The following is an 18165-nucleotide window of genomic DNA, read 5'->3' as shown; positions in this document are numbered from 1 at the left end:
GAAATTCAGCCTGGATGTTCTCCATGTGCTGTATTCTGTTCAGGAAGCTGCTGTGGAGCTGAATTTTTTCCTCTTCACTCAGCTGTAGTTTTCCTTGTGACTGTCATGCAGAGGTTAAGCTAGAAATGCTAGATATTTTTAGAACTCCTCCCTTTTATCTTTCCAGAACAAAGTAATTTTGTAAATTATCTGGACTTTTTGTGACTTTTGGTGATAAACGTAAAGGAATGCTGTTTCCTGTCAAAGCCCGTATGTATCACAAAGTACATGGCAGTTTTCTATACATCAACTTATTTCTTCTCTCCTGAGATACCTTTGTCAGGATCAAGCCTGTCCTTTTATTGAACTTCTGAATACAGCATTGGGCTGGTACATCCCACTGCTTTCCCTTCTCACTTCCTTTCATTTGTGAGATATTGGCGTACTATGTGTCATTTTACCCCTGTAAAAATTGCCAAATATTGCTACTGAGTGATAACTCCAGAAGCCCAACCTGCAGATCCTCTCTAAAATAATTTCATGCCTATTTTTTTTGTTTAGTTTCTAATCCATTTGAATCAGTAAAATGAAAACTAATTAATTGACTATTTGCAGGAGAATCTGTCTTTTCTGAACAAGGGTAGACTGGCAAAACTTTTTTCTTTCTGGCAGAGATTTTGTAGAAGAAAAGCTTGGCAGTAAATATGTGGTAGGGAGATCCCTGGATTTTGCAACAACCTTTGAGGAATCAGGACCTGCAACACCAATGTTTTTTATCCTGTCCCCAGGAGTCGACCCACTGAAGGATGTGGAGAAACAAGGTAAATAAATCATGTCCCTAGGCATACCACAGCATTGCTTTTTATCTTCTGCGTGATTATCTTGGCAAGACATTTTTATTCTGGTTTTTTTTTTTTTCCTCATCTCTTTGTAGATAATGGAGTAACCTGTTAAAAATAGATAATTGTGAGAGGAGGATGTGATTTTTTTTTCTTTTTTTTTCTTTAAGGTTTTTGGATTTTTATCTAAATTTTAATTTAAACTTCTCTTTTTCCTGTATTGCCTGGATTTCCAGTGTGGTTCACACTGCAACTATTTCTGAGTTGGTCTTGTATACAACCTATAATTTATGTCAGAGATACTTAATATGTTGTCAGTTAGTTTGGTTTTTGCCAAGAAAGGTTGGACCAGATGATCCTTGAGGTCCCTTCCAACCTGGTATTCTATGATTCTATGGTAGCTAAAAATAAGCAACAACTCCCTATAACAGCCTCCTGGTTTGTGGCAGAGTTTCCCGTTTATAATCCCATCCTTCCTGAGTTCATTTTAGTATGGATGGTCAGATGTTCTGTCAGCTGGCTCCAGAACCGAAAGGTCTTCTCTAAGGTGCCTTATTTGAGAAGGCAGAGATTTCCTTTGTGAACCGACTGCTGTAGTCAGTGCCTGTGCTCTAAAGCCACCAATGTGCAGAATTTGCTCTGGGTCTCAGCTCCACTGTGGAAGAATTACCATTTTCAGCCTGAACATGGCAATTACAGTCGGTCTGGAAATGGGGTCACTTCTGACTCTTGAACAGAGGTAACTGTGGTCGCTCCTTTCGAGACTGTTACACAGAGGACTTCCATCCCTCTGGAACCGAGGGGTCAGATGCCTTTGGATACTGCTTTAGGGTTGCTCCAGATTACCATTCTGCTCATCAGATGTCTTTTCTCCTTCTCGTAATACCCTCCACACATCTCCAAGACCATGACTCGTGGTCAAGCCCCAATGCTCTTGGCAGTATGGTGTACAGTATATTTAAACCATATGAACTACCTATCAGACTACCATAGTAGAGCTGCTGGGTGGTTTTCAGCAGGTCTCCAGACTAAACATCATAAAGGCTGGCAGCCTTAGCAGAGAAACCAGTAACACTGAACTAAGTCATCATCCAGGCGAGTGGTGGAAGAACAGTGACCTGTGGATTTCTTTTCGTTTCTATGACTCACTTTCTGGGTCATCCCAAAATACTGCTTGAGTCAGTCTTTAACCACATTCCCACAAGCTGTTTGCAGAGATGTTAGAGCCCAGCGTAGTCTGAGCCACAGACCAGATTGCAGTTCTCTGGTGAGGGGAGTTCCTGGACTTTGCATTGTGTTTCATGCTCTGTCTGCCCTGACACCAGATTTCATCATTGTGAATTGAAGGGAATTCCTGTGAGGAAGGTTCTATCATGTGCGTGGCTTCCCTTTGGAGCCACGTTGGTGATCCTGTCTCTCACTGTGTTATTTTGTTGTATGGGAAATGAAGCGCTAAAAATCCAACCATGAATAGTTTAATTGGAATTGTAAAGATGAGTGTAGTTGAGCACCTGGAGTTAGTCAGCCAGAAAAGTTACAGCAAGTAAAAGGGAAAAAAAATCTAATGAAATAAAACCATTCCTTCAATGCAGCTGCACTGGCCTTAAAGTCTGCCTTGCTGGGGTTTGGATTGGATTAATTATTTGGTATTTTCTTTGCCCTTCGTTAGGTTTTATTAAAGTGTATGTCTGGCTAGATAATTCTTGTGAACGGAAGATAGCTTCTTCCAGATGCTGCCAACTCATGAGACCTTTCCTTGGCAACGTGGGGAGGACCCTGCAGCAAACACTATTGGGTTTGGAAAGCTTCCCCACCTCCCTGGGGAAGCCTAACTGCATCTTCCCCTCTCCCCTCCATGTCAGCAAGGAAGGAGGAAGACTGGTATCGTCTTTGGTGAGGCAGCCAGCAGAGGCTCACTGTGTATCCCTCTGCAGTCCTGTTCCCATCTGTGAAGTGGAAATAACAACTGGTATTAATTTCAGTATTAATCTTCTGGGTTTGGGGTAGTGCCCTGCCTTCTGTAAATTTGCCCCGTCACTTCTTGAGAGGGTGAGTCTTGAAGGCAGAAGAGGAGATTAGCAGCTCTCAAAGGTGGCAGCCACCAGAGATCATGAGAAAGAAAACAGGAAACTCTCAAATACAGGGAGAGCTGTATCCTTAGGGAGAGCTGTATACAGGCTTGCTGTAGTAAGGCTAAGCAGAGAGCTTGAGCAACTGGAAGAGTTTGGATGTTTGTTTTACTTATGACCATCTGTTTCCAGTCTGGTACCAAGAGCTGAATCCTAAGTACTGTAAGACAAATCTTTTCCTTATTTTACTATAAAACTTACCTGCTTTTAGCAGAAATCAGGAATTAAGCATGCACTGTCTGCATGAAGGCAAATCTGCTTGCAGAGATAAGTGTAGGCAATCCAAAGGGATCAGCAGGTGGGGACATGTGTAGTGACTCCCCAGCTGAGCTGAATGCATCCTACTATGATGTGTGGAGCCAGTGTGGATGTTTGTTGGGCTGTTTCTCTCCAGCAGCACATCTTCTGAGGAGCACATGGCAGAGATAGCTTGCTCTGGGCAGTTGCTTCTCCTGTGAGACAAGGAGCGACTGGTGTCCTCTGTCTTTGGATGACAAACAGATTCAGGAAACTAAACAGGAGGTCTTTAGCCATGATCACTTAAAGGGTCTGAGTCACTGAGGGGCTACAGAGAAATCAGGGGAGTCTGAAGGATTATCACAGACTAAATGAAGAAACACTAAATAGCTGCCATCCTTCCTCCAGAGCAGGATAGTAAATGACATGGGTTTTGGGATTCCCACCCTGCACCATGCAGAGAGGGATGTAGGAGGTGGTCTGGAGTGGCTCCTGGAGCACTCCTTCCCATGGACTCTGCTGCAGTCCACTGGTCATGGGCCTTCCACACCCATTGTGGTGCACCCAGAGAAAACTCCACACCTGCCAAAGCCCATGATGATCCATGAGAAATCCGAAGCGCTGACTGATCTCTAGATCTGAGAAACCTGTCAGGTCTTGGTCAAGGCCACAGGAAGCTCACACGGATTTCATTTCAGCTGCCTTCTCAAAACTGAATGGGTTCCTAACCTTACTGTTGGTTCTAGCATTCATCGCAGGGTGCATTTCTGCACTGAATGATGTCTTGTTCAAAGCCTGTTTAATCAGCAAGAAATTATTTTAATTTTCTATCACTGTAAAATATGTTTTCACACAAGGTTGCAAAGGTATAATGTTCTTTAAACAAGAGGCACTTTGTAACAATGTATCTTTGCGTTGATGCTGCTCTGTAATTAAAAGTAGTTTGAAAGAAGCCATTGCTGTTTTCAGTGCTTTGGTAAGGAGTGTGTGAGAGACGAGATAACTATTATAAGAAGTGCGATAGCTCTTCTGTGAGGGTTTTTGATAAGACTGAACTCTGCCTCACTGCTACTGTGTGAGCTCAGCTGTGCTGCATGCCGTCCCAAGTAAAAGTGCTGAACGTTGCTCTTTTTTTTTTCTTTTAGGGAAGAAACTTGGTTATACATTTAACAACAGGAATTTCCACAATGTTTCCCTTGGACAAGGTCAAGAGGTAGTTGCTGAACAAGCTCTAGATCTGGCTGCGAAGGAGGGTCACTGGGTCATCCTTCAGGTACGGTGACTTTGGAAACAATCCTGCCATTCTCCCAGGTTACCTGGTGCTGATCACCTTAGCGAGGGCAGTCTGTCATTCTTATCTGATGGCAGATGGGACAAGGTGTTGTCTGTGTGTCCAAAGCAGTCACCTTCCCATTGTTTCTTGCTGATATCTATAGCTTTTATCAGGCATTGTTGTTTTGGTTTTCTTGCTGTTTGAGCCTTCTGTAGGGTGTGTACTTGTAGGGATTCCTCTGACGGAAGGTTGTGCTACACTTTCCTGTGCTTTTATTTGCTTCATGAACAAATAAAGAGCTTTGTTCTTAAGAGCTGTTAGACTAGTTCTCTTTCTACTGCTCAAAATTTACCATGTATTTAAATGAGCTATGAGAACATGCACACTACCGTAGGAAAGGCAGAGGCTATCTGCAGTGGTGCCAATTCCTTTATGCATCCCAAAACAGGTAAATATTTGAAGCTCTTATAACAACTCAGCAAAATGTTTCAATGCCTTTTTGGGGTGGAAGGGGAGCTCTGTCTTTGTCAAGTGCTTTCTGGAGCGACTTACTCAGTGAGTGCCTGGGTTTACTAATATGCAGACTCAGTGTTGCCAGCTCTCATTACAGGTCTTGGGAACCCCTCTGGTTTCCTTGATGTGGATTTTACAAACACTTGTTATCACTGAACTGTTTGGATAAAATTAGATTAAGATAAAGCTTTGAGTCCTGATCTGAGCCTACAGGCCTGATTTTGGATTTAAATTAAGTGCCATTGATATTTTGATCTTAATTTTTGCTTTTTTTACAAGCTTCCTCTGAGGTAGACAATGCTGAGATTTTCAAGACCTTTTAATACAGATGATTGCAATACTGGTATCTGCCTTTTAGCTGATGAGGAAGAAAATATGCAGTTTTTTGAGACATATTCCATACAGTAATGCCAAGTGAAGAGTTCTTTTCTACAATGATGGTTAGATCCTGTAAAGGATCTGTTAGCAATGTCAGCTTCCATGTCTATTGTGTCAGTGCTAGCAGATGAGTACTGTGGGCCTGAAGTATTTCTATTTAGTCTGTTCACGTCTTCTCTGGTGGTCAGAGCAATCAGTAAGAGGTCTCAGCAGACACTGAAGGTTAAATCTGAAGAGCTGCAGAAGTGAGATTTATACGAAAGACTGATTTTGATGGTTGGGCTAACTGGTGTACCAACAACACCTGCCAAGTGTGACTATCTCTGGTGGCACAGAGGAGACAGGTTCTCCCATGAGCTTAGAGAGGAGCTTAATTCAACTGGCTGCTAGCAGGTTTTGAGGCAAACTGCATGAGGCAAACTCAGCGGTCACAGCAGTGGCCATTAGGGCAAGGTGCCTGGTGCCAGTGTTGGGTCTCTTCAGTGTCAGTCAGTCATCTGGGATTTTCTTAGGTACAGTCACAAAAATTATGAAACTTTAGACATGTAAATATCTTAGTTCTGTGTTGTGCTCGGTTTGGAATAAAGCAATATAGGCAAGACTGATTCAACACAGAGGTCAGAGCTCTTTCTTCCTTTTTTTTTTTTTTATAGTCATAGACCTTCTGAGCAATCCAGGCAATGAAGGCCACACTAGGAGCTAGAGTCATGCCTTGGTGGCACTTCACTCTCGGGACAGACTTGGAAACACTCAGTGGATGTTTGAGGCAGACAGTATAATTTCTCTCCAGTTTCTGCACTTAGTGCCTTGGTTAGGCACTTAGAGTGACAACAAAGTAATGGAACTTAATTGTCACCCGGATTGGCCAAGCTGCTTGGCTCCAGAACCTGTCTCTCTGTCTTGCTTTGTGTTCCCATCTCCTCCCAAGGGCTGGAGCTTCATGTAAAACGAGAAAGGGGGAGAACAGCCTAAGAGACTAGACATGTGTCCCCTGCATTGACAGACAAGACTCCCCTAGTCAAACAAAACTCTTTTATGGTCAGTGGACATACACCTGAAATGAAATCACCCTCTGGAAAAACTATTTTTTACGAGACTGGACAAACCATTTTCACAAGGCTGAAACTCTGACTTCTCCAGATACAGGTAAAATCAGTATCCAAACTCATCATAGCAGGAGTCAGTGGGTAGCAGTCCCACAAAGGATTCTCCTGTCATTTCAGTCATAGGTGGATCATAGCAAATATTTGCCATATGGTAGTTTATTTGGCAAGATCTTTCCTGCAAGGCTTTCGATGACAAATATCTTGCAAACGGTTTTAGAACTATTTGTAGATCAGTTGCACAGGATCTGGAATAACATAAACAACTCAATTTACAAAAGCATCTCAAGATTTGTGGATCATCGTATTAAAAATAAAAGAGAGGACAGAGCAGATCTCAAGAGGCAGTCAGAGTAATTTTACCCAGATCAAACTCATTATTTGGAGGCTGTATCCCACCCAAGAGACAGTTATACTCAGGCTTCCCATTGCTTTTGAGCAGACAAAAAGCAACTGTTAGGTTCACTTCTGGATTTTGCTATGTTAACAACTGTTGTTGTGGAAAACCTGCTCAGCTCACGTGGAGTAGAACTCTCCTTCTGTCCACTGAATTTGCTGTCTGATATCAACTCATTTGCGTTTACCAAGACAAACACTTGATATGATCACCTCTGTGGTGATCTTTTACGCATGTAGTTCATTACTGATCCTTGATTGGAACCAGAAATAATGATAGTCAAGTACTTTGAGCAATAACGAGTTGGGGAATTAGGTTTGTAGGAATTGGTTGTTAAGGGATATTGAAACAGTTAGGAAGTCCTTATTGGATTACAGAAGCAGTATCACTGTTGTTTTGGGAAGGGCGGCTGTCCTGGGACCAATTCCTTCTCAATTGTATTGACTAGCCAACGTTTCCTTCTGACATTACAGGAGGTAAAATAAAGAAAACAGCATCTATGTCTCCCCTGGGAACATGAAAGTTTTTCAACTCACTCTGAAAATGAAGAGTATCATGAATGACTAATTTTATAAGAGAGGACAACAGAAAACCACCCAATTATTCATTCCCATGGAAAGAAAATCACTCTCACACTAGCAGAGCCTGACCAGTGCAGGTTCCTGCTCCTCTAGTATCAGTGTTGTACCTGTCTTATAGCTTCAGCTTTCCTGAGCACCTACCCCTTGCCATCACAGTACCCACACTGGTACTGTTTGATGACACAGGTGATGAGAGAATGAAGTCCATGGATAAAATTATTCTCTATAAATATAGATGGTCCAACTGCAAGATAGGAGTCCCCTATGGCAAAAGTGCAGTTGTCTGAAGGAGAACTTGTTAAACTTGAGGGCTGCAGAGACAAACCCTAGCACAAGACCAGCAGCTGCTCTTTTCTGAATTGTTGGCATTGAAGAACTGAGACTGATCTCTGAACCCCACAAAAATCCATTTAGTATTAGATTCAGCCTCTGGGTCTCCTTAGAAACAGTTCATAGGGCTGCAGTGTTTTAAACCGGATTTTTCTGGCCATAATAAGGACACAGAATTTGGATCTAATACTTTCACTTTAGGTGGGTACACCTTCTAAGCACTTGACATTGAGCTTTCAATGTCATCTGTCAAATGTAGTTTGAAGTGTTAGTAATGACTGGTGGAAAGGGGTCTGCTGTGGAGGTAAGACAATGATGAAATAACATTTTGAAAGATGGAAGAAAATTTTACCTAGATTTAGATTTTTGTATTATCAAAAATCACATTTTTCTCAAGACCCTTTTCATTCCCAGGAGGATTTGGACCTGCCTTTTATGTAAGCTCTTTTTGTAACTATGTTGTTTAGGCTATAGTAGAAGAATTAAGGAAAAGGCTGCACAAATGCTTCTTGGTAGCTGTAATGCAGCTTACAGAGCAGGTCAAATCAAGGCTCATTCTTTTGGTGACCCTCAGCAGCATGTTTCCAGATAGAACTGCCAACAGTGGCTGTGCAGCTACTATACCATACCTGGCTAACATGTTGATTGATCGTTACAAGATAGAAGCAGCAGCAGAAGTGGATACTCAAACTCTGAGAGCAGTTTTTAAGTCTGTATTCAGCCTGGGTAGCAGCAGTCATATCTGTAGCAATAGGCTGGGAGGGCTGAGGCATGCGAGGGAACCTGAGGAAGGTGTGTGGCTGCTGACCAGCCCCACTCCTAAAAGTGTTTAAGTTCCATAAATGGGAGTCAAGTGCACAAAACACCTCCAGGAATCACAGCTCCTACATGACCAGTTTCCCTCTTCTGCATCAGTCAGCATTTCTTGTATTTTGGTGTCTTTTTGTTCTTATTTTTTGAATCTTTATTTTTGCCCTCATTAACTTCGACTTCTTAGCAAAAAGGGGTTTTTTGGGGAGAAAATAGCAAGATTATTTTTTTTTATGCTGCAAATACCAGTGCAGACTGTTTTATTCCAGAAAACTTTTTTAAAAAAAAAAAAAAAAGAAAAAGGAAACAGAATAAAAGGAACTTACAGAAGCCAGTCTTTGGCACGTAGGTTTCAGCTTTGACAAATTGACATCTTCTGCCTAAGAAAAGATGTGCCAGAAACCTCTTGGCCAGCTTTATTGTGCTCTACATGGGTCATAGCTCTCTGCTGGTCCCCAGCAGGCAGTAGCCTGCAAAGGCTTGGTCTTTGGTTAGGTCACACCTGAACGTTCAAATGGTCTTAATTTCCATTAGAAAGAAATTGAGACAAAGAGAAGAACCAGAAGTTTCTTTTGTAGCAGGTTTTGTCAAATATGTAATCCTGCTGCTTTGGCAATCTGAAAATCCACAAAGAACATCAGAAAAAATGCAAATGGAAACAAATGCACATACTAGTAGCTCATCCCCCCTGCCTTAAATTTTCTCTCAGGTCAGAAGAAAAATTTTAGTAGTTTTTGTATTCTCATTGATGAGGTTGGGAGAAAAGCAGATTCTGTCAAGTCACAAGCTGTGGGATACTCTACAGGTCATTAAATCAGAAAACAGATTTGCTTTTCAAGAGTTTTCAAATGCTATATATTCCTTTTGCACCGAGCAAACAAACTTTCTTCTTTTTTTTCCAGATCTGAGTTGGAGTTACGTTTGAGTATTTGACTCATGGAAAGTAGCTCATTTCACAAAGGCTTGTGGTATCTCATTTGGAAGGGAATAACCAGCTCTGGTAGGGAGTGAAAAGCACTTCCCATCATGTAGGTTCACACGAGCACTTTTCTGAGAGGTGGATGGGCAGAGCGCAGCACAGGCGTTCTTACAAGGAGCGTCTCTAGCAGTTTAAGTGCAGAAACCTGGAGGTCCTGGACATTGCACAAAATGCACATTTAAGCAGTAGGAGATTTGGCAGTTGGACTGAACATTCTAGTTCAGTTCAAGCCTATTCTCTGCCTTGGGTGTCTCAGAAATATGTGAGGAATGCCCAGCAGCTGCAGCAGTTGGAACCCTGATAGAAGTGTGATCTATGCAGATCCAAACTAAATCATACTGTCATGTGATGCCAGTATCTCAGCACTGTAGCAACATCTCTTGGGGCTCTCCAAGGTGGACAACCATCGTCTTTTGGGCCTTCTGTTGGTTCCTCTGTGTTACCCACCTCCCCAACTGTCTGTTGAGGCCTGATGGAGAAGTTGTCCAAACTAGAACTTTGTCCTAAGACAGGATGGCAGAGGAACACAAGGCACTAGGAGCTTGGTCTTGCACACACACGAAGTTTCACACAGACACCAGGCACCTCCTTCCTCTCTGTAGGCTTCCATTCATTTGAAGGAGTAGCATTCAATTTGAAAGTAGAGATAGAGCTAATTGCCAGTTTGTTACTCATGGCAAGTTCTGCAGCCTTGGAGGTAGGAAGTAGCTAGGTACCACAGCTAGGAGGTGGTCTGAGGGTGCAGCTGCCCTCTGCAGCTGACATTGGATGGAAGCTTCTTCTGATGAAGATCTTTCCACCTTGTGTAAGAAAACCCACACATAGTTGAATAACCTCTCACCTCCCATTGTGCAGCTGTGTTGGAAGATGAATTCTGCTGCCAGCAGGCCCAGCAGACAGGGCTGTGCTGTTCCAGTCACAGTGTCTTCTCAAGTTTCTCACTGTGATTCCCTGGTTTCTTCCTGGAATATCACTGAGGCTGTGAGAGCCTCAGTGTCGGCTCTCTTCTAAGGTTGAAAGACATGCTGTCCTTGAGGGCTGGCTGTTTGAAACACCCACACAAACTAACTTTTCTTGAAAACAAGATTTATTAAGAATAGGAGTAAGATCAGATCTAAGAACATAATGTGCTTAACTCAGAGGGCCAGATAATCTGTATCGGGAAATATTAAAACTCCAGTAAAAGAAACTGCAAGACCGTTGCAAGTCTTTGTGATGAATCTGTCAAATCAGAGGGTACCATCTGACTAGCAATTAACAGATTCTTTAGCATCTGTAATTAAAACATTGGGAAATTATTGGAGCAAACAAATTAGTCTAAACTCAAATGTATGCAAAGTTTCAGAACAAGCTTTGAAGGACAAAATAAGTAAAGAATTGTGGTAAACATATCGAATCACAGAATCATCAGAGTTGGAAGGGACCTCTAGAGACCATCTCATCCAACCCCCCTACCAAAGCAGGGTCACCTACAGCAAGTTGCATAGGATTGCGTCCAGGCAAGTTTTGAATATCTCCAGAGAAGCAAACTCCACAACCTCTCTGGGCAGTCTGTGCCAGTGCTCTGCCACTCTGAAAATACAGAAGTTCTTCCTCATATTAAGATGCAACTTCCCGAGTTTCAATTTGTGCTCATTGACCCTCAAGCTGTTGCTGGGCACCACTGAAGAGTCTGGCCCCATCCTTTTGAAACTTGCCCTTAACGTATTTCTAAGCATTGATCAGATCCCCTCTCTGTCTGCTCTCCTCCAGGCTGAACAGACCCAGTGCCCTCAGCCTTTCCTCATCAGGGAGATGCTCCAGTCCCCTCATCATCTTCATTGCCCTCCACTGCACTCTCTCCAGTAGTTCCTTGTCGGAACTGGGGAGCCCAGAACTGGACACAGCACTACAGGTGTGGCCTAATCAGGGCCAAGTAGAGGGGGAGGAGAACCTCCCTTGACTTGCTGGCCACACTCTTCCTCATACACCCCAAGATACCATTGGCCTTCTTGGCCATGAGGGCACATTGCTGGCTCATGGGCAACTTGCTGTCCCCCAGGACTCTCAGGTCCTTCTCTGCGAGGCTGCTCTCCAGCTGGTCAACCCCCAGCCTGTACTGGTGCATGAGGTTATTCCTCCCTAGGTGCAGGACCCTACACTTGCCTTTGTTGAACTTCCTCGGATTTGCATGGGCAACTTGCTGTCCCCCAGGACTCTCAGGTCCTTCTCTGCGAGGCTGCTCTCCAGCTGGTCAACCCCCAGCCTGTACTGGTGCATGAGGTTATTCCTCCCTAGGTGCAGGACCCTACACTTGCCTTTGTTGAACTTCCTCGGATTTGTCTCCGCCCAACTCTCCAGCCTGTGCAGGTCTCACTGAATGGCAGTGCAGCCATTCCTGGTGTATCAGTCACTCCTCCCAGTTTTGTATCATCAGTGAACTTGCTGAGGGTACACTCCATCCCCTCATCCAGGTCGTTGATGAATAGATTAAACAAGACCAGACCCAGAACTGACCCTGGGGAACACCACAAGCCACAGGCCTCCAACCAGACTCTGCACTGCTGATCACAACCCTCTGGGCTCTGCCGTTCTGCCAGTTCTGGATCCACCTCACTGTCCACTCATTCAGTCCATACTTCCTGACCTCACCTGTGAGGACGTTATGGGAGACAGTGTCAAAAGCTTTGCTGAAGGCAAAGTAACATCCGCTGCCCTCCACTCATCTACCCAGCCAGTCATGCCATTGTAGAAGGCTATCAGATTGGTCAAGCATGATTTCCCCTTGGTGGATCCATGTTGACTACTCCTGATAACCTTCTTTTCCTCCACATGCTTAAAGATGACATCCAGAATGAGCTGCTCCATCACTTTTCCAGGTGAGGCTGACTAGCCTGTAGTTCCCTGGGTCCTCTTTCTTGCCCTTTTTGAAGACTGGAGTGACACTGGCTTTCCTCCAGTCCTCAGGCACCTCTCCTATTCTCCATTAACTTTGAAAGATGATGTAGAGTGGCCCAACAATAATGTCTGCCAACTTCTTCAGCACTCATGAGTGCATCCCATCAGAGCCCGTGGATTTGTGAGTGTCCGGTTCACTTAAATGATCTTTAACCGTATCCTCCTCAAGCAAGGGAAAGTCTCCCTTTCTCCAGGCTTCTTCTCTTATTTCCAGGGTCTGGGATTCCTGAGGGCCTGCCTTAGCCATAAAGACTGAAGCAAAGAAGGCATTCAGTAACTCTGCCTTCTCTGTACCCTAACCCTAACCCTAAGCCTGTCTTCTCACACATTCCTGTTTGCTTTGGTAGGGGTCACATCCAACTTTACTGAGGGCAGCTTCAGCATCTCACATGCAGCAAGGGGAACAAAGAGGAGGAATCACACTTCCGCATGCAGTTGTAGGACTACAATCTCATTGGGATCCCAGGGATGTGTTGAGATAGCTCACGTGGCTGAGTGCTGCCATGCATGTAGAGCAACAGGACTGCCTGGATCTCTGCCTGGGGATGGATGAGGAGTCAGCTGAGAGATTATGGGTCAGGATAAGTTGGCAGATCAATCTGGATGATGTTGTGGTGGGTTTCTGCTACAAACCACCTGATCAGAAAAGGGGAGTAGATGAGGCTGCATTCAGACAACTGAAGGAAGCCTCACTTTCACAAGCCATGTTCCTCATGCTGAGGCTTCAACCACCCTAATATCTGCTGGTAGGATAACACAGCAGGACATGGGCAATCCAGAAGTGGAGTGCATTGACGACAAGTCCTGGCACAGGTGGTTGAGGAGCTGAGGAGGGGATTGTGGACCTAATGTGCAAAAACAAGGAAAACTGGTTGACAATGTGTAGATCAGGAACATCCTTGGCTGCAGTGATCATGAGATGATGGAGTTTAGGATCCTGAGAGGAGGGAACAGAACAAAAAGGAAGATCACAAGCCTGGATTTCGAGAAAGCAGACTTTGGCCTTTTCAGGGATCTGCTTGGAAGAATCCTATGCGGTATAGTCCTGGAAATAAGAGGGGTCCAGAAGGGCTCATTGATATTCAGAGGTCACCTCCTCTAAGCTTAGCAATGGTTCATCATCAGCATGAAGTCCAGCTGAAGGCCACTCACTAGTGGTATACCCCAGAGTTTGGGACTGGGTTCTATACTGTTAGGACAAAGTGCACCCTCAGCAAGTTTGCAGATAATGTAAAAGTGTTGAGAAGTGATTGGTAAGACCAGAATGGTGTCCTACCATTCAGAGAGACAGGGACAGGCTGGAGAATTGGTCTGGCAGGAAATTCATGGTATCCAATAAAAAGAAAAGTCCTGCACCTGAAGAGGAATAACCCTATGCACCAGTATACTCCAGAGACCAATTGCCTGGAAAGCAGCTTTGCAGGAAAAGGACTTGGGAGTCTTGATGTGCAACAAGCTGAACATGAGCCAATAGTGTGCCCTTGCCGCAAAGGTGGTCACCAGTTTCCTGGGCTGCGTTAGGAAAGGCGTTGCTGACAGATCAGGGAGGTGATCCTTCACTCTGCTCAGCTCTGGTGAGACACATCTGGCATGCTGTGTCCAGTGCAGGCAATTGTTCAGCCTCAGGAAGAGATGACTTGGGCATTTTTTCAGTTATCAACACTTGATGCTAGAGAGTAAAGTCTGGACTTTTACCAGTCATTTCTAGTGATAGGACAACGGGTGATGAGGACAGCTTGAAATACAGGAAATTCCGTTTAAATATAAATACAATCTTTTTTACTGTGCAGGTGGTCAAACACTGGAAGAAGTTGCCCAGAGAGTTTGTGGAATCTCCATCCTTGGAGAAAGCCAAAACACAGCTGAGCACTGTCCTGGATAACCTGCTCTACCTGACCCTGTTTTGAGCAGCAGGTTAGGACTAGATGATCACCAGAGGTGTCTCCAACCTCAGTGATCCTGTGACATCTGCTTTCCCACTTCCAAGTTAGCCATGAATATGGTTTCTTTGATGCATATAGCCTCCCTTGTGTAGGGAGGAAAGAGCTTTGCACACCAGGGAGTACTAAGTTATGAGCTAGCATAAACTATGTCTGCTTGGTTTCCCTCTCTGAGCCTACTTGAAAGCTTTTTGCTAAGACAGTGACCATCACAATCACCAAATGATGTTTGTCAGCCTAATAGCAAAGAAGCAGTGAAATTTGTTTACATATTTACAGATACAAATCTGAATGAATTGATGCAGGAAAAAGTTCAGATATTAGATATTCCCAATTTAATTGTAGTCTTCATCCATTAGCCAAAATGTCACTTCCCTCTCTTTGTGATCAAGTTAATTTAATTCTTGAGCATCTTTCCATTTTCATACTTTGTTGCTTCACTGAGTCAGGCTCATGTACTAAATTGAAGAACAGTGAGCTCCTGGAACAAAACTGTATGAGATTCAGACATTGGCAGAACCCTTCTTACTGCATCCTAAATACAATAAAGCCTTTTTCTGTGCACTTCACAACTAGTCCTAGATACAAGCAAAAGACATATATTGTCCTGCATGAGATATATTTTCCATTCAAGGCACACATAAACATTTGACACTAAACCTCTGCTTCAGTAAAGAAGAGAGTGATTTTCCTTCCAGCCACAGTATCTTTCCATTCTTAGGTATTTGTAAAAGGGGAAATACCCATTCTACCTCCAGTTCTCCTTCATGATTTTTGGACAAATACTCTAATGGAGAAAGATATTGGATTTCAGACAGCTGTTTTCCTTCCTGTCTCATGTCACAACAGCCATTCCCAACTTTTTCCAATTGCAAATCGGCTTTACAGACCAGCAATTAATCCGAATCCAGCTTTCAATAGCTTTGTAACTACTGCAGTCCCAGTTTTGTCATACAACTGCTCTGGAAACCTCTGTCTCAGGACATATTTTGGGTTAAAACACAAATGTAATGGAGTCCTCCTGAAAATAAAGTTTATTTTCCTTCGTTGCTTGAGATTAATCAAGCAGTTGTCCTTTGCTGTGCATTTCACCTGCTCGTCACTACCTACCTTTACATCTTTGTATCTTATGAAGTGATATTTGATAAGATAAGCTGCAAAATTGTCTTTAAAACTTTGGGGAGTTCAGGTTAGTCCAGATTTTCTGTAGTTCATGCTTGTTTGCTCTCTGGTCTGGCAAATCCCAGCAGTTTCCCATACCACTAATGGCTGCATTTAGGCTGAGGTCCAGATCTCAACTTTGGACTGTGGGGTTCAAGCAAAGGATGAAGCACTGGATTAGCTGGAGAAGAGATGAGGACAAATTCAAATGCCTTCCTAAGCTCTAAATTGTGTCAGATTCTGTATAAGTACAAGTGGATCCATGTGATGCTTATTTCTCTGTTGTTGTATTTGATCAAAAGAAAGAGGCCAGAGAGAGACACAAGCTAGCAGTTACTATTGCAGAAATTGTTTCAATGAACTTCATAGGGCCCAGCAACACAAGAGGAACAGATAGCATGTTCAGAGGTGAGGCTGAAGGATAACAAATTAACCATACTTTTACGTGCTATAATTTTCTCCCCTGACTGTGTGTGGAGAGGATCGCTGGGGGTTAAGAGCTTCAGGGACGGCTTGGATAGTGCTGACTGCAAGGATCAAATGTATTCTTCCTTGTCAAGTGTGACCATGGAGTGAGGTCTGAAAAAGACTCAGGGTGCCACTGCTGAAATCCAAGCATTACACATAGGTGAAAACGTGATGCAACCCTCACTGCCTGCCAAGTGGGGCACCTTTGGTAAGTTGGCTGCTGTAATTTCTCAGCTAGGGGAAAGCACATGCCAGAAACAGGGCAAAACTTCTATGGTGCCTCCAGAGCTCTGAGATTCCTTCTTTCCAAATCAAGCAATAGCAAGCTTGTTGCTCAGAAATGGCTTGGTGTCATAGACATATGAGCAGGTGTTGGTGGTAAGGTTTGTGCTTATCCATTTTCACCTCTGAGTCCTGCAGTAGTATTCACATGATAGTAGGGCTGTCTGTGGAAGGATGGAGCTGTTCCTGAGCATGTGAGGCATCTTCTCATGTGATGAAACCTCATGCTACCACTAACAGTAAGGATGGCCAAGGGAAGAGGCTCTCTGTAGTGCCTCTTCTCTCTCCTTTTTTATATCCTAACATGGTGCAATGGGTATTAAAGAGTTGAGCTGTCTCTGGACTGTAACGCCTAACTGTCAGATACATTGTAAAAGCAGTGACTGTTTTCTGAGAGCATCTTGCAAGAGAATGAGATTTTGTAAAAACAACAAATTCTCATTGCTCCGGGAGGTGATTTGTGATAAAGTGTGAAGGAGAGAGCCACTTTCAGAAATGTGAAGGGTCTCCAGTTGCTATCAGCAAAGGGAGTGCATTGTGGAGTGTGTACTCATTTATATATATGTGGTGCTATTTCTGATGGTTACTATAGCAACACTTGCATTCTGTGATATATGTTGTGCCTTGTGAAGTACAAACACACAGAGATGCTTGGAAGTGAATTCCCAAAGAGAGAAAAGCCTCTGGTGCTCCCACATTCCTGCACGTGCAGCTTTAGCCCAGGTCTTGCTGCAGACCCTCATCCTCCGGTACCTACTCTCAGTCACTTGTACTCCATCACGCAAAGTGGGGAAATAACACAGGGCAAGGTACTGTGGTCATAGTCAGGGTGTATAGGAAGATGTTTCAGGTGTCTTTTTTTGCCATTTGAAGTTTGCTTTTCAGCAATTCATTCTCCATTCATAAAGTAAGGTAATGAATTTGAGACCATTGCCTATTTCTACCTGCAGCACAGACCTAGACATGAACTGTGAATAAAACAGAGATGCTAGGGACTTATACCCTTGCACAACAGCTCTTTCACAGACTTCAAAATCTGGCTAAGAAAAAATGTAATAAAGCAATGAATTACCTTGCTGTACGCTGGGTAAATGTGTCTTCGGGGGGTTTTATGGAATGAGGAGCATGTAAAACTGCTGCAGTGTAAACTGTACAGTGTGGTTTAGGGAGGTAATATTGGGACTGGATGGAGCCCTGAGCCAAAGGAACATGGACAGGCTGGATTATCCCCTGTTTCTCCTGAATAAGATCTAGAGGTAGCCCATGAAATTGATGGGAGGCAGGTTTCAAAACAAGCAAAAGGAGGTGGTTCATTGATCAGTTAACATACCATTTGATTATTATGACCACATATGTTGTCATTAGTCATGTTCTGTCAAGTTTTGTTATCTGACTGCTGAGAATTAATTTCCAAAATTTCCTTCAAACCTGTGAATCCGCTCCACAGCATCTCCATCTGTTTTTTTGCAGACATACTCATTTGATCAAGTCATGAATTCTTAGTACCGACCTATATTTTACTGCATATATTCCTCTTTTCCATCCCTTCTATCACACAAGGATAGTATATAAATACACTAAATTATCATTAGATTAGAAATATTCCCTAAGATGGCTGCTAGATGGCAGTGATACTGACAAGTAATGATCATTGGTGTCATGTCAACACAAGTGAAAGCAATTATTTTTCAGCCATCTAACACCACAAAAGCAGATGTAGGAAGAAACTACCAATTAAAGATGAAAATACTTAAGGTCAGGTTTGTAGTCTAAGAGCAAACTGATTCTTAATGCACAATTTTTCTTTTGCTATTTTATTGAGCTCTTTC

The 18165-nt window shown here is 43.4% G+C and overlaps 1 protein-coding gene across 1 annotated transcript in view; it reads left to right on the top strand.

Moving 5' to 3' along the window:
• LOC104166535 (dynein heavy chain 9, axonemal-like) overlaps positions 1 to 18165 on the top strand; it is a 69333-nt gene that overhangs the window by 23990 nt on the left and 27178 nt on the right. The window contains 2 exon segments of the mRNA XM_009706498.1: positions 652 to 800; positions 4330 to 4457. Coding sequence (XP_009704800.1) covers positions 652 to 800; positions 4330 to 4457 — 277 coding nt within the window.

This window comes from Cariama cristata, unplaced genomic scaffold (assembly GCF_000690535.1).
Source record: "Cariama cristata isolate BGI_N322 unplaced genomic scaffold, ASM69053v1 scaffold4878, whole genome shotgun sequence".
Classification (NCBI taxonomy): domain Eukaryota; kingdom Metazoa; phylum Chordata; class Aves; order Cariamiformes; family Cariamidae; genus Cariama; species Cariama cristata.
The sequence above is the reverse complement of the archived record's forward strand: the minus strand, read 5'-3'. Positions and strand labels throughout refer to the sequence as shown.